General features: G+C 48.3%; 1 protein-coding gene across 1 annotated transcript in view; it reads right to left on the bottom strand.

The window, feature by feature from the left end:
* Window positions 1-21387, bottom strand: part of TRAPPC10 (trafficking protein particle complex subunit 10) — a 57405-nt gene that overhangs the window by 23037 nt on the left and 12981 nt on the right. The window contains exons 4-11 of the mRNA XM_019625037.1: window positions 18464-18660; window positions 14119-14314; window positions 11916-12027; window positions 9201-9448; window positions 3398-3544; window positions 2691-2805; window positions 1751-1827; window positions 882-973 (exon numbers count right to left, since the gene is read on the bottom strand). Of these exons, the coding sequence (XP_019480582.1) occupies window positions 882-973; window positions 1751-1827; window positions 2691-2805; window positions 3398-3544; window positions 9201-9448; window positions 11916-12027; window positions 14119-14314; window positions 18464-18660 (1184 nt within the window). The remainder of the gene's footprint in view (window positions 1-881; window positions 974-1750; window positions 1828-2690; window positions 2806-3397; window positions 3545-9200; window positions 9449-11915; window positions 12028-14118; window positions 14315-18463; window positions 18661-21387) is intronic.

The raw sequence follows: 21387 nt of genomic DNA, 5'->3' as shown, positions 1-21387 counted from the left end.
GACAACAACTTGTCTGTTCCCCTTCCCCCAATTCCCTAGCACTGTTCCCCCCCCCCCCCAATTCCCCCCCCAAAAAAAATCTTTAAAAAAAAAAATAAATAAATAAAAACGAAAGATTTTGTTCCCTGAAAGTTTGGACCCAAAACGTGGGTGCGCGTTATACACGGGAGTGCATTATACTGGGCGAATACGGTATATCTCTCTCTAATGCTTCTTAATAGCAATTACACTGCCAGCCAGGGTTTCTTTTCTTCGATAGTGTATTTCTTATGTGTTTGATAAATCAGCCTAAGTCTGAGTCTTTTCTCCAGAATCCAACTCCAAAGCTGGAGCTACGCTGGGAATGTCCCCCGCATGCATACACACCATCACGCAATCACGAATACCCCTCTCACGGACATAGCATAAGTGGTTACTTTACATCACTGGCCTCCAGGCTTCCAATCGTCCAGGGGGCATTTGCTACAGACTAGAGCAAATGCTACAGAACAAAATATTTAAGAACCCACATCCCAATTTAACTGCCACTGGACGTAACTTCTTCAATATTTCTTCATAACTCTTTAATAAGATAAATTTAATTGTAATACTACATATATTACATATAATACTTACATTATATATATATATTATATATAAGTTCATTATGTTAATTTAATTAAATAAAAGAAACACAAAGATCAATAACAGCTATTAAAATAGCCGAAAACCTTTCCATGTAGTTTTCAGAAATTAAAAAACAATGATGATTGGTTAGCAGATTCTACATTTTTCATTCTACACATTTATGTACACTTCACACTAACTCCATACATAACACATCTTCTCTTACTACACTTGTGAAATGTAGGAAATTCAAAGAAAAGTTCAAAGTCAATTACATGTAAAACTCAGCCAGATCCTTTCCAACAAACTTAGCAGATCGAATCCTCCCAATACTCGTGTACATTTCAATGGTGGCATGGGACAGGTCCTGTGGGGAAGGGAAAAACCACGTAATTCTGTACTATAATTTTAATGCCAGACAAACCCCACATTTATTTACCCAACTCTGAAGCAAAAGACTTATTAATATAACATTATTTTTTACTTTGTATCTACTTTTTATGGCATATGTAATTAATACAAAGTTGTTAACTTGTACGTAAAATTATGAAGGCATAATAAAAGAAATAGGAACTCAGCAGCACAGAATGTTTAACTTTTCAAAGTACTTTCCGAATATGGGTAACATTTGTAATATTTTTCTCACCCTGGATAACAGGGACAAACTATTAAGAGGCTACCGTGTAATGTTCTCGTGTTGACAGTGACTCGGGTACACAGCTGATTCACCGAGCTTCTACCTACACTGCTTTCGAAGGTCTCCCCCAAATGTAAGTCCTTTCGAATAGAGCACAGTAGCTCTGTTCAAGTCCAAATTATTCCTCTGTCCATAGAAAACCATTCATTATCCTTTCTTGAAATTTCTGTTCTATTGAATGAGCAATACCACTCTGAATAAAACTATAAAAACCCGAAGATGCTTTGATGCCTCATACAGCACCATGAATACTAATAAACATTTGAAGATCAACAGCTACTCCAGGTTTGACCCACAACTCCCTAGGGTACCAACGAAACTGAAAGGCCAACTAGAGGGAGGTCCCAGTATCAGCTCATTCCCAATGCAAAGAAGCTCAGCAGACACAACGTGTTCTAGAGCCGGGTTTTCTGCCAAGGGGAAATGGGGAACATATGAAATACTTACTAAGTAATGTTTTTCAAAAGCTTCTACTGATGACAATGCTTCTTTGAGTTTCTTGTAAGGACTCTGAGCTGTGCTGGCTTAAACAGAAAGAAATAAGAGTCCTCATTCATCTTTATTACGTCCAGTCACGTGAGCTTACATTGCCCCTCACCTGTCAAAGGTAGACAGATGACTTCATCTGACACATGAGGAAATTACACACAGCCATGCTAGCCGAAACTGCACAATTACCTAATTCTTATCTAATTCATATAATCATGAAATAGTTTAGCCTTTCATGTAAATACTTTTATCTTTGACTGAGATCAGGATTTTTAAAAGTAAGTATTACAAATCCTCCAATGAATTAAATTACTGTCAAAATGACCTGAGGTGGTCTCAGGGTGAAATAGTGCAATATAAATATTACACGTTTTCCTTTTTAAATGTAGTCAATTTAGCAGGAGTCCTTTCAATTTTTTAGGAATTCTTTACTTTAGCACTCATTTTCCTAAACCAGACTCATCACTATACTCGTACCTTAAGGAACCAGTAACGCTCCTTTCAAAGAGCTTTATTATCCAGGAGGAACTCACTGAGTGAAAGCACCTGTCTGGCCATATTGTTAGAAAAACAAGACCTTCTGCAATTCACAGAGAGACTGAGGCATTTAAATGTCACACGGGCTGCAAGTCATGGTCAGCTCATTTAAGCCTCTGAGAAGCTCAAAGACATTTTTAAGAATCCTTCCAACAAGTTCTGAAACTATTCCTAACATTCCTTCATGTGAAATACTAAGAGGTAAGATATCCTGCGTATTAATCTGGTCAGCTAATAATGAGTGTAATTTCCCAAACAGTGAGTAACTGTAACGTTAGAACCCAAGTCACAGGTGCCAAGTTACAAGCACAATTTCATTCCTTTCCACTGTCCCACCTCAGAGGTTCACCTCAAAATGTACCTGTTTCAGGTCGCTCGGCTCCCAAACCTGCCAAAAGATCGACTGTCCTGTTGAGGTCCTCTGAGTTAGGTCCTTTTTCTGACACGAGTCCACACAGATAGCCCAAGGACTTCAGCTGAGGAGGTAAACCCACACTTTCAATTAATTTGCCTTAAGCGTCAGCAGAGACTTTTGTGAATTTAAATATAAAAATTAAAATCTAATGGAATTCTAGAAGAAATTTAGCTTTCCTGTCTAAAGGATTCTTTTCCGCACATGAAACTGTATCAAACATATGCCTTCTGCACAGTCATTGTCAGAGTGGCTCTGAGGCCAGGGCCTCCCAGACTCTGCCACTCACCTGCCGACACTCTCCCAGGCTTTCAAGGTCTCCCACTCAGTCTGCATCCCACGACCCCATCCCACTGACCTACAGGACGGCCGTCAGTCACTTAGGCAGAAGCCACGAGCATTTCTGCACGTTTCACACCTCACCCTTCTGTGACCCCCATTCCTGCCAGCCAACTACACCTTCAATAAAAGCACAGCAAGTGCCTGAATACAGCATACTTAGGGGACCATTTACTTAGTTCATGGCTGCCACTAGCCAGGCCCGAAAGGAACCAGACCTGCCCGAGGAGTGACTAAATGCACACCTCTCACAAGAGCTTACTCCGTCTGCCCCGAGGGGCTCAGCCCCCAGACGGCCCCACGCATACCCAGGTTACCTTCTCTGTGGCGTAGCTCCACAAACCCACAGTGTGGGCAATGTTAGAGTCTATCTGTGCCCGGTCACAGCAGCCTTCTATCCTCTGCAGCACCTCCAGGCAGCTCAGGAACACCCAGCAGTCCAGCGCGCCGGGCGGGACGGACACCTGGCCGGTAAGAGCGGGCACATGAGGAGGGCGCTGCGCAGGGCACCAAACCCGCTCGCTCCAGCCTGCCGTCCCAGCAGCCACTGTGTAAAGGTGCTATCACCACCAAGGAGAGGGGACGATAGCAACCATTATATCTGTCTGCTACAGAGAGAAAGGGCTCACGTGATCTAGGTCCAACTATGTGATCTGGTCTTGTGTTTGGGTGCTGACAAGCAACTTGGCACGGGTGCAACTTTCAGAAATAGATTTTTAAAGCTTGTGAAGAAAAGAGGCCCATACAAGGCCAACTATTATCATTTTCTCTAAGTGTGACACCTGGTCACACCGCAGTTTGAAGAGCACATATTACAAAGGGAGGAAGTGACGACCTCAGATGAAGGCTAGTCACACTTCAGAAAGACCATACGCCATACTAGAAATCTGGATACTAGGTGGATGTTGGATGACATTTAGGAATTTCTGTGAATGTTTTAAGTGTGATCATGTTTGTAAAGAGGGTCTTCCGTTGCTCAGAAATGCACACTGAACTACTTACACACAAATAAAGCGCGGTGTCTAAGATTTTCCCGAAAGATAATCCAGGGGAGGTGGACAGGGACAGAGGTGGCCATCTTACTGGCTGGCTGGTGACTGCTGTAGCTGCTGATGGGTACCCAAAATTCGTTATATTATCCTCTCTACTTCTGTATGTATTTGAGCAGTTCCATTAAAAAAATAATGAAACAAATGTGACATTATGCAAAAGCATCTACTGTACGTGATGGGAGTCTAACTAGGAGGCATTTGGACCCCATTTTAGCGTCTCTGAAACAGGAGCATGTGCCCCATTCTACGGCATTGTCAGGGTCACAGCTGGCAGTGCTGGCCGCATGTGGTGGCACTACCGTCATGGGGTATCTTACAACTGGGCCCCAGGCCTGGTGAGACGGTAGCTGGTCTACTGAGAATGGGAACCTGGGAGGTGAATAGCCAACAGCTGACAGAGAAGGCGCTGCACAATGCGGACGAAACTGATCCAACCCACCCTGAGTGCCAATGAGAGGACCGGGAACCAGCCGGAAAGAGCCAGAGTGCCATCAAAGGCTCCGATAAAAGCTGGACTGCCCAGACTCTGAAGAATGAGGTCAACTATTCAGCCCCTTTGAAAGGCCAGCACAGGAAACAATCACACGGTCAGAGGCGGCTTCCATAAAAGAAGGCTTTCTGACCTCCTCACCCAGAAACAGCTGGTCACAGGACGCAGCTTTGGAACCCTGGACAGAAGGCGTCCGTCCCTCCCCGGTCAACCCAGGGCAGGCTCTGAGTCGGCTGCCCTCGCCGAGCGTCCTCCTGGTTCCAAGGTGCCAGGTGACCTGGGTACTCTGGCCTCACAAGACACTACACCACACAGGTACCAAACCTGTGGAGACCAGCTCACATGCCAGGAAGCGAGGCTGACGCTGGTTACGTGCAGGGAAGATGGGACACACACTGCGCTTAACCTGCCTACAGATTAAGTCTTCTGACTCAGCCAACTCCGAGGGAACCCAGGAGTCACAGCAGGGAGCTCCAAGAGGGGACAACCAGGGGCTGCCAGGTACAGGCCGGCTGGTTTCCAGGATCAGGGTGCCCACACCCCTGGGCGCTAGGCTGCTCTCTGAACCCCACGGGAGTGACAGCAGCAGAGAACGAGTGACGGACAACAGGGCACATCTGTGTGTGTGTGGGAAGACTCGCGGGTCACAGGCCACAATGGGAACAGTGGGCCACTTTGTGGAAACATTACAGAACAGAGGTTTTCTTGGTATATTTGTTTTCTGCAAAGAGCAAGTACCACTTTAGGAAGTTTGAAGAAAAGTGTGTAAAAAGCAACACTGTCCACCAGCAGCAGCTTTTCTAGGGGTAAAAAAGGCAGATCTAGTGGCAGTTCCCGGCTGCTGCTGGAACTTCACCTGCCAGGCGGGGGGAGGTCCAAGTGAGCCCGAGGACACACTGACACAGGTGCTGGCTGGCACTCTCGCCCGCTGTCCACATGCTAACTGAAACCTGAAGCTGCCCTCCAGTCCTGCCCGGTGGGAAACCATGGCACACGCTGGTTCCGGCCACACGGCCTGCTCAGCAACGATAGCGCCGGGTGCCCCTATTTCAGAGACTTGCATGGCTTCCTCCATTCCCTACCACACTGGTCTAAACGTCAGTTTTCACTGAAGGTCTCCTGCATGTTAACTGGCAGGTCATACGGCATCTCATGACACCTCTGATCTGTCGCTTCGCGGTGCCTTTTACCTCTCACGCTGCCACTCACTGTGTGTCCATCTTAGCTCCCAGCCAGAGCCCAGTCCCCCAAAGAAACCTGCTACCCTGCTACCCTCCCCACACACCTCAGAGGCCGGGGGAGCTGGGCTCCACGGAGCACGTCTCCACTCGTGGGTCATCTAAGACTTTGGGAGATTTTCATGAAACATTTATATTTAAATATGATTATAGTAATACTTTTTTTCACGCTTTAAAAAATTAATTATACAACATACATACAGTGAGGTGCGTAAAGGGCAGAAATCCTAAGTTTACAGCTCACTGAATTTTTATATCTGGACTTATCCCAAGTTCAGTGCCAAGTATGACCTGCCTAGGCTCTATTCACACCCCATGTCCCCGAGCCCACTAACAAGATGATCTCTCTAGGCCGGGTCAGCTCTCCGGGCACATGTGAACAGACAGCCGGTCCTGCTAACCAATGGCTGCCTCAAAGCCTCCCGTCTGTACAGCAAGATCGAAGCAGCCAGAGCGATGCCCGAAACTTGCTTAGCTACAGGCAGCCAAAAGGATGTTATTTCGAGGTGGAAAATGTTATTTTTCCTCACTTGCCTGATTATATGTCTAAGGCAATAAAAATAATTTGATAAAAACTCTTAAATTCTTGGGCCGGCAGAGTGGCGCACTGGTTAAGAGTTGGCTTGGGACGCCAGCTCTGAGCAGCAGTGTCCCCGGTTCGGATCCCACATGAGGGCCAGTGACACTGCACTTTCTACAGCTAAGATGGTGAACAACAGCTCGACCTGGCACTGGGCTGCTGTGAGTCACTGGCGACAGCGTAGGCTGCAGTGGGGCTGGCCGGCAGCTGCCGTGAGCTGCCGTGAGTTCCAGTGGCCGGTGAGCAACTGCCTCACCTGGGAAAAGTGCAACGATAATACCAACATGGGCCAGTGAAGCGACGTCCTCCACAACTAGACTGAAGAACAAAAGGACAGCAACTTGTCTGTTCCCCTTCCCCCAATTCCCCAGCNAGCTGATGAAGAAATAAACACATTGTGGTCCATCCACACAATGGAATAGTATTATCCAGCCATAGGAAAGAATGATACACTCACACACTACAATATGGATGAGTCCTGGAAACACCACGCTGAGTGATTCATTTACGAAATACCCAGAATCGGTGCCTAAATAGTGGACTGTGGTGACGGCTGCACATAGCTGCGAATACACGAAAAGTCACTGAACTGTATACTGCAAATCGGTGAATTATACGGCCTGTGAATTCTATCTCAACAAAGATGACTTGTTAAAAAAAGGTCAGTGTCTTGAGAACCAGAAAAGGAGGTGTGGGAAGAACAATTGTAAGTTAAAAGAGAACTGAGATACAATCAAATTGTGGTATGTAGTTCCTGATTAGATCTACTGCAAATAATGGAAAAAAAAAAGTTTTTGAGACAATGAGATTTGAATTTGGGCTACTGAATAGCCGAGGTTAGAACCTTGCAGATCTGGGCGTGATTGGGGACAGCCTTGTTCTCAGAAGGCACATGTTACACTGTTTCATGGTGAAGTTTACAAATGGGTGTGGTTGCTTCCAAATTCAACAAAAAGAAAAAAAAAGAAATAAATAGACACGTTTGCTGCACAGTAAAATGTTACCAGTTATTGCATCTAGTTGGTTAGTAACGCCATACATTGTATTACTCTTTTTATTTTTCCATGATATTTGAAAATTCTCCTAATCAAGTTTTAACAATTAGTCTTACTTGGGCTGTCTGGCTGTCGGCTGGCAAAGTTGAGTATCTCTTGGCAGAAGTGTTTCCGTTCCTCTTCAGTTAAGTGAGGGTCACTAGCCAAAAGGCTGCTGGTCTGCAGGTAGCTGGAGAGGAGTCAAGGTGCCTACAGGGAGGGGCGCTGCACTAACAGCTCCTACAGGCCCCCAGGGCTTTCACAGTGCAGCCCACCTTTTTTATTAGCTATTAGGAACTCAAAAAGGGATCAAATACGCGGAGTAGACATTGAACTTACACTTGACACGGTACCTGAATGCAGCTAAGCTTTTACTCTCCTAATCATTGGGTGCTTATTAACCTCCCTGGCGGTCTGATTATGTCAGTAATTTTGTACCCAAAGCGGTACATTGTTTTGCATGGAAATTTGTTGTTTTATATTGTAGGCCTGNAAAAAGAATACAACTGTATCCCCACAAGAGAAAACTGAAATATATTAAAAGAATAAAGTTGCTTGGATAATGTGATTAACGTAACATTAAAAAAAAACCCCAAATTAAATTTAAAATTTTTGAGTTTGTGACTCAACAGGGCTAGGCACTTCTTTAGAAATTAACTAAAATTATTTCTCTTCCTTTGGGTTAAAAAAATGTTTAAATTTCTTGAGATCATTTTGAACTGGCTGTTGAGCCTGTAATTTAGTATTCTAGGACACACAAAATAAGAGTTACAGTGTTAGGCAAGACTGTACTTCCCAACGGCTCAGCTAATACAGTAAAATTACTTCCCGCAGGAACTCTGACACCTGCACCCTCAGGAGCGCAGGTGTGGACGAGGACAGAAGGCCCCTAGCCGGCCTGGGGCTCTGCTTCTGTGACCACTTAGGTAACTGGGCAAGTCACCCACCGCTTCCCGGCCACTTTCCCCAGGGGTGAGGGGTGTCAGACCACTCACTGGGTGCATCCCCAGGGTGAGGTGGGGGTGGGGGGCCTATGAATCCTCTGAAATGTATGAAACTTTCTGTATGTGCTCGTGTGCATTTTTCCAGGGAAAGGAGTTCGCTGCAACAAAATGGCAGGAACCCCTCGAGGTTCCCTGAGCGCACTGCGATGTTTAGATTCCATGGGCAGGAGAAGAGCTCAGGAGCCCTTCTGATCTCCAAAGGCAGTGCTTCCTCCTACAGGCAGGCAATGTGAGGCCTCGCTGGGCTTTCCTTCACACGCACAGCACATGCGGAGTCACATGGACCGTCCCTGAAACTGCGCTACTGAGCCCCGTGGCACAGCCCACCCTGCATCCCGCTCCAGTGCCTGTGTGTTCACGTGCAAAACGAAGGCACTTCTGACAGGACGGGGCCTAGTTCTACACACCCACGCAGGGCGAGTCATCTTCACCAGTGGAGACCAGCTCCCATGGAACCAGCCAGGGGCACCTTCATTCCATTAAAACCGACCTAGGAGGCTGCTGGCTTCGGGCCACCAGGCACTCACGCCACTGCGTAGAGAGCAGACACTTACTTCCCAGCCATTAACTAATCACTGCCGGGAGTGCCTGTGCAAATAACATGCTAAGAAGGAAGGGCATTCAGACCGACGGCTCCAGCCTCCACAGACAGTCAGGGCCTGGAAGGCCGTGGTCCGGGGCTGTGGGGAGGCGCGCAGGGGCGAGCGGGGTGGGCGACTCACGTCCAGCAGCTTCAGCTCCTGCACACAGCTGTGCAGCAGCTCCAGGGCGCGCTGGGCCACCTCCCACGGCCGTTGCAGGAAGAGCAGCAGGGTGCACTGGCGAGAGAACAGGTAGCTGCGCAGGTCCAACAGAGTGGCTTCCTGCCTCTGGATCAGCTCACGCTTCTCCATATCTATGGGCTTGCGGAGGACCAGTCCATTCCAGCTCTTCACCGGCTGGCAGAAAAAAGTCAGCCAGTTGGCACCATCTAGACAAACACACATCATGAAAGGCGCTGACTAGAGTCCTTCCCCTTCACCTTCCGAGACTTGTGCTCACGACAATGGTGCCTCAGCACCAATGGGCAGCTGACCACCTGCTCCTCCCTGACCACTGGCCCACCCCTTCTGGTTGGTGTGGAGAAGCCTAGGGGCACTGGGCCAGGGCAGTCACTCCAAGTCCCCCCGCAGGACTTGGCACTTGATGATGCGTGCAGAGTAACATGCCCAAGGCCTTGGCACACCCCTGGGCCATGCCAGGGGATCGTGCACAGGCTGACGGGTCGAGGGCTCAGGGGGCTGCAAGGGGAGGCGCGGGGCCTGGGCGGATGCGGGCTGAGCACTGGCTCCCTGTGCCCAAGGGCGACCTGCTCACACGGCCATGCCGGTCGTTTGGCCTCCTCGTCTCTACACTGCCGCACTCTGCTGTCCCCAACTGCACTGTGTCGGCTACCTGAGTCCTGCGCCTAGAGGAAGGGGCAGCGGACACAGGAAGACGTAGCAGCAGGCACAGAGGGGAAATTCTCGTGGTTAAAAATTCCCAGCGAGGCTCCCAATTGCAACTTAAAACCCCAAGACTCAAATATGATCTTAAACATAAGAATCTACAATAACAAGTCATTAAATCTTTATGAAAGAAAATTTCAATCTATTTTCCTCACTTCCAAAAGAGAGATGTCATATCCATTTCATTCTATGTCCACGTCAGAAGCGACCCAATACTGGCATCCGATGCTACTGAATGTCTGAATGCCGCCTACAACCGACAGCACCTTTTACAGACTTATACTCAGAGCTGTTAGGACGCACACCACGTGCGGGGCCAGCCCAGCCCTCGGAGTCCCTGCTCCCAGGATTCTCCTGGCTCACCCCCACTGCCGTTCAGGCCTGTGTGCCAATGCAGCTCGGTGAGCCTCCCAGACCATCCTAAAATCAAACAGCACCTCTCGCCACCCTAGCCCTCACCTGTCTCCTTTCCTGCCACCTGCTCTTATTCTACTACCACCTGACTTTAAGTTAAATATTTATCTTTCTGGGCCTGTTTCCCCTTCACATGAACTCCATGAAGGGAGGGATTTGTTTCGTTCCCCCACAGTATTCAGAATGGTGCCTGGTACGTAGTGGACTCCCGACAACTATCTATGGAACGGAGGAACAAAAACGAGCCATCTTATCCTTCAGCTGCAAAACTTGGTCCAGGCTCACTGCTGGGTTTTAAACGGCCCCAGATTTACTTTAAAACTGAGATAACAAAGAAATCTTAGAAATACGTAAGGTTATTTTAAAAACTATATGTGTATAATATGAATGTGCAAAATATAGGAAATGTAATTTGACCTCTCCTAAATTTTTTTAAATGTCATTAGTAAATACATACTTTGCTTTGGTTGTATGTTTATATTTGTGTCTCAGCAAAGTAAGAGACCCAAGCCTGGACGTGGTAAAAACCGGTTTGGAGTGAGACTCATCAGTGACATTTCATCGTCACTCCCACAGCACGGGTGGTGCCCGGGCTCAAAGGGACCGTCCCAGGACCGTGGCTGCCTACGGGTTTTCTGGCAGATTCTATGGTTCCCTGACATCACTCCTTTCTTCAGACGCCGTGACAAGGGTTCTCTCAAAAAGAAGACCAACAAAGACGTCTATTACAGCCCCGCTGTGGTGGCCAGAGTGGAAACAACCCCAATGCCCCCACACCAGGTGGCTGATAAACTAGCGAGTCCACACTGTTTAGCCCTGGGCAGCCAGGAACAGTAACTGTGAACCTAGCTTGCGAACTGGGCGAGATGCCTGTGATAAGCTGTTACAGGAACAACAGGCTGCAGACAGAAGTCTACAGAAAGAATGCCATTTCCATCAAAACAAATATCAGCCAAAAACCTGAAAAGAATCTGGGGTGGCCAGTTAGCTCGGGTGGTTAGAGCGCAGGGCTCATAACACCAAGGTTGCCAGTTCAATCCCCACGTGGGCCACTGAGCTGCGCCCTCCACAACTAGATTGAAACAACTACTTGACTTGGAGCTGATGGGTCCTGGAAAACACACTGTTCCCCAATTAACAAAAATAAAATAAAATAAAGAAATGAGCTAAAAATTTAAAAGATGCACACCCATCACAAGGTGTCACATAAAGCTCAGTGCAATGAGCACTCAGGGACTACAAAGAAGGCCTCTCCACAGGAGTAAAACTCCCCCACTGAGTTGCAGCAATGACGCTGTATGTGAAAAGCAACTGCTTACACGTTGCCATGACTTAGGATTCTTCCAAAAGTGAAAGTAACTAATTCCTAACTCTCTCGCTCATTTCCTAGTGGAACCGTGGGAATGTTTCCTATGTAATTTACGCAGAAGCAGTAACACAAGATGATGGCATCCTGTGGTGAACCAATGGCAGCCCCCAGGCTGCCGAGGGGGGGGACGGCTGTGAACGCGCGTGCTCCTGAGACAGCACACTCACCGCCGGCGCCGAAGTTGACCACGTACTGCGAGAAGAGGGCGTCCAGCTCATCGTACTGCACCAGCGCGTCTTCGAACTGCTGCAGCATCTCAAACACAAACGCGAGCTCCTCCTGTGCACCCAGGAAGCCCAAAAACACAAGCACAAATCAACTTTCTGAGACACGCCATGGCAACACTCCTAGCGATAACACCAGAGTACGGCACGCGGCGTTCTGACTAATGCATGGGCTGTGCGCGTAAAAACCAGAGTGACGACACGTCGACATTTAAGCAGGCACAGAGAAGGACCGGCCGGAGCAGGCGGCGGCCAGCGGTTCTGAGCCCCCCACAGCCTGTGAGCAGCACGGGGCACCAGACATCCCCCTGTCCTTGCCGTTTCCCTTGCCATCTCAGGCACACATTTGTAACTGGGATTCTGCCATGGAGGAGCGGGGCCTTCTCCTCTGTTTACTCAGTTAGCCAGCTACTTCTTTCTATCCATGTCGACTCGCGGGCGTTCAGTGTATTCCACAGGCTAAAATCTGACTGTCCTACTGTATGTTGTCGCACAACTGGTCCAGCTTTGGCCATGGGGGCTCCTCTAGGTGCTGCTTCTGCTCTTCTGACGGCCCTCCATCCTTTTTTGTGCACTTCCTTACTTGCTGGTTCTACAAGATATTCCACGTCCACCTTGCATTTTCCCTGCCTCAGCCCTGGAATCAGCCACTTCTACAAGGAGCCCAGGTACCTTAGTGGAGAATGGAGTCTAGAAACCAAAATCTTGGCTAGGTGTACTCATTACTATTGAGGTGTCATCGTCTTCTAGGTTCTGTCAGAGGACAGAGCAAGAAAATGTATGTATGTGATTGCGTACTACTAACCCTCACACACACATACACTGTATTTCTGAATTAACTTACCCATCCATCCATCACCCACTCATCCATCCATCCGTCCATCCTTAATCCATCCATCCTTAATCCACCCACCCACCCACACATCCATCCATCCATTAGTCCGTCCATCCATCATCTACCCATCCATCCATCCTTCCACCCACACACCTATTCATCCATCCATTCATCCATCCATCCATCCATCCATCCATCCATCCATCCATCCATCATTCATTCATCATCCATCTACCCACCCATCATCCATCATCCACCTACCCACCCACCCATCATCCATCCATCCACACATCCATCCACCATCCATCTATCCATCTACCCACCCATCCATCCATCCATCCACAAAAATCACTGGTTCACAATGATACCTCAGGTTCCAATCCAACACCACAGGGTTCATTTAGACCCCCCCTTTTTCCTTGTTTGTAACTCTTAGAATCTAAGTTAAATAAGCTCGAAGGGTGAAGAGACAGGACACTCTGAAAGGTCTGCAGCAGGTCAATCACACAGGAAGTTTCCTCACGTGAACCAAATCATCCAAATGCCACTACAACATAAGCATCAGAATAAGAGAAGCACCAAAACGTGTCATCAGAATTGGTTTTTATTTGTTCACAGTGCACTGTTTCTTTAGTGACTAATACACAAGTGATATTTAAATGTGAAAATCATGCTTTTTCAGTCAAAAACTGGTGAATAAGGACAAGGAACCCTAAGGGCAACATTCTTGTCACTCTTTGCTGTGTCAGGAAGGTCCCCTCTCCCCCAAATGATACTATCACACATCCCTTTATTCACTTAAAACTTTCCTTCTTCAAGCAGAAAAAGGGCTATTACAGACGACAGTTTAAAAATCTAAACATTTTCAACAACAGTAAAGAGCTAGTGTGAGACTGTGTGTACTGGAGCCCAAGATCACAGGTCAAGTGAGAAGGCAACGCCCCATCTCCGTGCCGGGCAGCAGGGCCCTTCACCATCGGGCTGTCACCACTGCTCGGGCTCCGCTGCCTATGACCCCAGAAAGCCGCGACACTAGCAAAGCCAGGATCACTCTGAGGACAAAGCCATCTCATCAAGGGTAGATGCCAAGCTGAGGCAGCAGGGAGCTGATGACAGTTACTCAGGGGACCACTTCTGGTCCTCTGCTTGATGAGCCCAGGGACTGAAACGTCTGGTAGCTACTACATTGTCTCTTGGTTGTAAAAACTATGCCATCTAGAATCACCACAGAAAGCCACCTTATTTAGAAAGAAAAAGGGAGGGAGGGAGGGAGGGAGAGGGAAAGTGCCTTGTTCTCGCTCAGTCAAGTACCTGAACCATGAAATATTCACAGAAGCTCCAGCCGGGCTCAGTCCTCTTCTCCCTCAAGGTCCTCATGTCATCCTCAAACTTGCCTAGGTTTTTGGTAAAAGACATAAGAAGCAACGTCCTGAGTTTGGTCAGGAAGGCATTCCAGGATTCCTGAGTTCGAGACGAGTCCTTCAAGGGGTCGGAGAGCACGACGCACCTGCAGAGACATGGACCGACTACCTGGGAAATACTCCCCAAGCACAGCCCCACTACCCCACTCCGCCATCCTCTCCTCCAAGTGCAAACAACTTCCTCCCACCCTTTCCCTCCCTCCCTCCTTCATTAACTGTTGAAAGACATCAGGAGAGCTGTGAGCAATCAGATTAGACAAGGTTAACGCCACATGAGCAGTTCAGTGCTGTTGTAAGGAGCCACTGCAGAATGGACTGGAAAGGAGGAGGGGCTGCAGCTTAGACGCTGCCTCTGGGTTCTCTGTGAAATAAGGTGACCATGTCACTCACCTCCCAAACCTCGTTTCCCCTGCCCCTTCAAAAGCCTCTTTGGTTCCTTGACAGGATGAAACTTGATTTTTTTAACATGGCATATGAGGAGCCTTACCATTGGATCCAACCGAGCTGTCTAACTCTTGCACTCTTTACTTAACTCTTACGATCCCAGTTCAGGCCCACTGAGCTTCTCACGCTCCTCCCTGTCTATGGAGCGTGCTCCTACTGACCCTTCAAAACCCCGCTCAGCTGCCCTGGCCTCACGCCCCGCCCCTCCACCGCCACTCCCCAGGGCTTGTCCTCTTGGCCCGTGATTGTACCACTACCCCAGTAAGCGCCACGCTGTAAACACCTCCTCTCTCTGGAGGCCTGTCTCTCCCACCAGGCTGAGCTCTAGAGTGGGGCAAATAAATAATAAGTAAATAGAGGCCTAGGAGAACAGGCTTAACGTGGAGGCAGGATGCAGTGTCACTACAAAAAGACTGCATCCGTGGTGGGAAAACATCAGAGGCTTAACACTGCCAGAGCTTCCAGTGGATCTGGAAAGGACAATGTCTCCATCGACAGGCTGGGCAAGGTAACTTTCTTCATCCTTTAATCATTTCAAAAGAAGACGAATAAACCTGAACTCAGAAGTCGTTTTACCATATTGATGTTCTGAGCTTCAGCAACTATCCTCAGTAACAGTCCACCTGAATTAGCAGCCACAGAAACAGACCGTGTCATCTCCCTGCACCCCTCACTCACACCCTTTGCACAAGGGCTAACTAGGAAGCGCTATGCCACTGGACAGAGGGAAGCAGCCCACAGTCCAGGTGACCCACAGGTGGGCAATCAGCACCACGGAGAAAACGTAAAACTCAGTAGGGGCTTTCATTCCAGTCAATCCACCTCCCCAACCCTGTTTCTTCCCCTGAGAGGCCGAGGGTCCAGCCAGCTCCCTCCTAAAGCCCCCCAAAGACTACCATGTGCTGCTGAGTCACTGTCTGAGCAGCCAGAATCTACAGCTCAGTGGCTCATCCTGCAGGCACTCCAGGGCTGTAGCTCCAGGTTATTCCCGACCAGACACAGAAGAGCCCCTCTACCTTCCGGGGTAGGTGGAAACCGACACAAACAGCAACCCCCAAAACAGGATTTTTTTCAGTGACCTGGTTCTTATCAATTGGACACCATATTCATTATTTTCTCTACCCCTTATTTATGGCCTTCAACTTTTGCTGTTTCTAGACCTTTTTATAATTAAAAAGCACTATGCTTCAGAAATTCCCATCAAGCCTAGATGGTTAACTCGGAAAGGGAGGGCCCCAAACAGCACCTCAGGTGGGTGGGGGCCAATCGAGAGAAGAGCAGAGTCTTCAGGGTCCTGGCTGCTCGGCTGCCCTGGGCAGCTGCTCAGAGGCGCAGTGTCACCAGGAGCTGCAGGCTGGGATCTCCGTCAGTCAATAGGACAACTAACAAGGCAACCCTCTGATTCAGCCATACTTACCCCAGCCTGAAATGCACCAAACTGTTACCAAGCAACTTTCCTTTTAGGGATTTATCCTAAGGATCTATACAGTGTGAGAGCTAGAGAGACCTTTATAATGTTGTTTATAATAATAGGTCAGCAATGACTTATAAGCCCAGCAGAGGACGGAATAGATAACTTAGAGTACGTGGATACTATGCAATATTAGAAACTCACCAACAATAATGGTGTAGGCATACACTGTAGGAAATACTGTTACAATGTATTTGGGGAAAAGGCAGGGATAAAACACTATGCATAGTACATCACACACATATGTCTGCATGTCTGAAAGGTACACATCAAACACTAAGAGTTAACATCTACTTTCTCTTTGCTCATTACCTTTTTGAATACTTCTACAATGAACATGTAAATATTTACAATCAGAAATTAAATACAAGATTAAAGTTAAAAAAAACAGTAAGCCACCTCAGGACCAGGTGTTCCAATGTCTCCAAAGGCAGAAATGGTGCTAATAAAACAACTGTCAATACGGATGTTACCAAATTCAAATTCATGAAAATCTGACCCAGCTTTTTACACTAAGAAATATAGATTTGTCCAAGGTGGCTTTGAAAATGAATGAAAATCAAAACGTTAGGAGGCGGGCCGGCCGAGTGGCTCAGTTGGTTAAGAGCTTACTCAAGAGTGTGAGCTCTGAGCAGCAGGGTCGCAGGTTCGATTTCCAGCCAGAGCTGAGCTGCCAACAGCTGCCAACAGGTGGCAGGATGGCTCAGCTAAAAAAAAAATCCCAGAAAAACAAAACAAAACAAAAAAGTTAGGCATGTTTAAATACTGAAGATAAAATGCTAAAAATTTCAGTAAGTTAAATTTTACATAGTCATTAAAAGCAAGTTAGTTTTAAATGGGCTCAGCAGAAACGTCCTTTTGGCAATTAGATAAAAAGTATAACTTAAAAGTAATCAATAGGCACTTTGAAAAATTTATGATAGAAATTGAACCATTTCACAAGGTTAGACCACTACACTCCATTAATACCAACTTATTTACCTAATAAAATCCCAAATATGATTTCTTTTGTTATATTAAAACCACTCAAAGGCCACTTGGTTTTGTTTTTGTTAATCTGTGTCCCCTGTCCCCTCCAAGGCTGTGGCAACCTGCTCTTCCTGCTCTGAGGTCAAGGTCAGAGTCCCTGTGTCGCAGAGAACACACTTGGTCATGGTGCATCCTGTTAAGATGTTCAAGTGATTCCTTCGAATTCCTTACAAATGTGTGAATAACAGACCTTAGAAAAAAATTCCCACAAGTCCAGATTGCATGAAATTTCTCTAAGATAAACCATAAGCTCAACAGTCTATAAACAAAGCAAGTTGGCACATGACTGAAAAGGAAGTCCACGTGTGGCTCCACGCCCTGAAAAGCTGTGTGTTCACTGGGTGGCCCTGACACAGGGCACGTCAGGGACGCAATCGGCCACGTGGCAGTGTGGTTCGTACCCAGGCCACACCCCTGGGGCTCCCCCTAACTCCCTGGCACTCTTCTTTCTCAGCCCCACAGCTGCGTTCTCAGGGCAGCTCCCTCAGCCCCCAGGGCAGGCCAGCGCCCCTGCTCCAGGCTCCTGCCATACACTCTGGAACCCCCTGTTCTGAGCACTTGTGACCATGGTGACCCCAGGTGTGATCACCTGGGTGTGAAGCAATGCCTATCTCTGCCACTAGATCACACTGTACCAGAGCAGGGACCAGCTCCCCACTGCACTCCAGGACCTGGGTGAGTTAAAGTGCTAAACTATGAGATACAGACTAAAATTACCTAGGCATTAAGACACGTGCTGGCCGGCACAGCTAGGACCCACACCACTGAAGACAGGAAGTGAGCTGACCCTGAGAGAGAGCAGGGCCCAGACCGGGAAAAGTCAGAGGGCAAAGTCAGTGCAGCGATACCGCCACCAGGGCTTCAGCGGCCCTTTCAGTTTCCACAGGAGATCAGTCAGCACTTTGTAACTTCTGTTTTTAGGAACTCTTACTGGGTGTTAAAAAGGTAAACGAACAAACACAGTGTCCCAAAGATAGAAACCTTTAAGGAATCCTGCTGCACACAGGCCCGGGAGACTCCTCAGAGGCCTCCCTCGCTAACGCCCAGCATCAATCTTCAAAAAGGGGACCTAGTGTGTGGCCGCTCCCACAGTCACCGGGTCACAGGACCTCTCCCCCAGGAAGGACACTGCACAGACCAGGACCCCACACGGAGAGGGACCTGGTCCTCTCTTCTGCACCCCCATCACCTGCTCAAGTGTCACGCACATCACAGTCGCCCGCTCCCCGAAAGCCAGTATCTGTACCATCCAGATAGCAGCCCAATGAGGTAAAATTAAAGATGCACTTACCTGTCACTCTGTTTATTACAAAAATCATTTCTTATTTTGTCCACAATAGAAGTTCGGGGAAGAATGTTGGTTTTGTTTTTTTTCTTGGCATCATTTTCAACTACCACTATTAACCAGTCCACAGAGCTATGAGCTTTCAGAACATTCTGCCACTTGGTAAGGTCGTCTTTTACTGTAGCTTTATACACTTCAGTATCCTAAAAATAAATAAGTCACTGTGAAAGCAAGTTAATCAATCCCTTTTGTTTACACGGCAAAACATGTCTAATCACAGGGAATGCAGCGGCCAGAGGCTCACAGCGTGGGGACGGGGCTGCTCCGGAGGACACCCAGCACCGAGCCTGCCCGCGGGCGCTCTGGGCACGCCCTTGGGACTCATGGTCTCCAGACACTCAGGACACTGAGGGAAGATCCTCCAGGGTGACAGCGGCAGACACTTAGGGAGCTCAGGAGTTTGTCGGCAGTGAAGTGGGGCTTTAAAACCCAGGTCGGCGTGGGCAGAGGCGCCGTGCCCAAGCACCACAGGAGTCTCAGCCGGGTGGGTGCCCTGCCAGGGAGGTGGGTGGTAGGGGCTCCTTGAGCTGCAGGCTGCCTGTCAGCGCGGGACCCAGGCTGAATGCGGGAAGCCCAGGGCTTCCAGCTCTCTGTGAGCCCCAGAGCCACTCCAACCTCGATACCACTCGCAGGCCACATCACTCGCAGGGGCAGGGAGGCTTCAGATGCGAAGCCAAGGAAAGGGGACAACCGAGGGCTTCTTGAAGGCTGTTCTGCTTCACATGGATGGATCACCAGGGACCCGTCCTGGTCCTAAAAACCAGCGCAGCTTCTGACTCAGAACAGCCGCCCACACGGAGGCTGGGGAGTCCAGGCCCTGTATCCTCAGGGAAAAGCAGGGAAACAGCTTCCCTTGCTATCTGTTCCTCTGCTTGTAAGCGCCCTTAAGTTCCATAAATCCACTTAGAAGGTGCAGAGTGAAAATCCAAAACCGAGGTGCTTAATTCCTTTCAAAAGTAGGCATTTCACAACCTTTAGAAACGATAATTAATACCTATAGCTTAAATATACACTTTTGCTTCTTTTACTGGAAGATTCCTTATTATCCTGGCCGTATTCTCTCTAGATTTTTTTAGTGTCTCTGGCATAACACTCATGCAGACATATGAGATCTGACAATTAAGTTTGCGAACATGTTACAACAATGTTGCTAACCTTTTTTTGACATCAGAGGGATTATTTATTATGAATTTGTACCAACTAGACAGTTAACCAAGTTTACTATTTGGAAGTGCTGAAAAGCCTGTATGAAAAAGTTATATGACCTGAACTTTTCGCCAACAATTCATGGCTCTCGCATCATGACAATGCACCAGCTCACACGGCACTGTCAGTGAGGGAGTTTTTAGCCAGTAAACAAATAACTATATTGGAACACCCTCCCTACTCCCCTGATCTGGCCCCCAATGACTACTTCCTTTACTCGACGATAAAGAAAATATTGAAAGGAAGACATTTTGATGACATTCAGGACATCAAGGGTAATATGACGACAGGTCTGATGGTCATCCCAGAAAAAGAGTTCCAACATTGCTTTGAAGGGTAGACTGAAGGCTGGCATCGGTGCATAGCTTTCCAAGGGGAGGACTTCAAAGGTGACCATAGTGACATTCAGCAATGAGGTATGTAGCACTTTTTCTAGGATGAGTTCGTGGACTTAATTGTCCGACCGCGTACATGAATGTGACTGATACATGAATGACTGAAACCTCAAATTCTGTAACCAATCCCTCTTTTGGTTTAATTAATGAGTGAAAAGTTCCAAAATAACTTTCAGCCTTATTTTAAAAACTGTTATGTCCTAGTTTAAACTAGAAGCAAATACAACCTGAAAAGATCTTTGGCTTAAAAATGAAGAGAAAAAACATCTTGCAAAACTCGATCTTCTGTGACTTGCTATCGTCACACTCACACACGGCATATTCCCCACAGAACGGCAGTTTTAGGACATGCCGTGCAGATTCTACAATGCTGGTGGTGTTCTGTCGGGCTCTAAGAGCCCAAATGCATCCCTGCCTGATGGTGAAACCAAAGGCCATGGCCAGCAGCCAGGGGCCCCAGCCGCTTCCATCAAAGGGCAGACCCCAAACACAAGGCCCCACTGGCCAAGGGGCCACCAAGAGCTCAGAAGCTCAGGAGCCCAGGGCCTGGCTCCAGGCACCCTTCACCCACCCCCGCTTTCCACACTGGGGAGGGGACACGTGGTGCCGAGTCCTCTGCTATGCTAGGGCAGTTTGCAGGGACTCAGAGCAGATGTCGCTGAGCAGCAGGTGGGACAGAGCCCCCCAGACCTCTGGGAGAATCAGAACCACAGTCTGGCCCATCCATCACAGACGACAGTGAGCAAACAGGGACAGTCCTCAGGAGACTCGGTGACTCTTCAGAAGAGGAGCCCAGGTGAGCCAGTGAGGTTACGGGTCTCTCAGGAAAACAAAGCTAATGGAGGAAGAACCCATTAGCAGGGAGGGTGCCCACGGTGGGGACGAAGAGGGCAGCTGGCGGGCAGTAGCTGTGCCCGGGAATCACAGTCAACCAGGGTAAGGAGGGTCTCACAGAGCAAGATGTGGGACCCCAAGTGAGACGACGAAGGATGGGAGGACCAGGAGGGGGGGGGGTGTCCGAGACCAAACAGGGCAGGGGTCCTCCCTGTAGGTGACGTGGGCCAGAGGACGTGAGGAGTGGGTGGTCCAGCAGAGCATCTGCTCTGGGCAGGGAGGGAGGGGACAGCAATGCAGGGGAGCGGGACGCTGGGAAAGCAGCGAGCATGCCTAGTGGCAGCAATTCTCCAAATAAGCTACCATAAGGAGGATGAGGGCCCGGCGTCTGCGTCAAATCAACCCTGTGGTTAGGACTGGAATTGGAGGGAGGGG

Source organism: Hipposideros armiger, unplaced genomic scaffold (genome assembly GCF_001890085.2).
Source record: "Hipposideros armiger isolate ML-2016 unplaced genomic scaffold, ASM189008v1 scaffold_612, whole genome shotgun sequence".
Taxonomy (NCBI): domain Eukaryota; kingdom Metazoa; phylum Chordata; class Mammalia; order Chiroptera; family Hipposideridae; genus Hipposideros; species Hipposideros armiger.
Note: the sequence above shows the minus strand (reverse complement) of the source record. Positions and strands in the feature narration are given on the sequence as shown.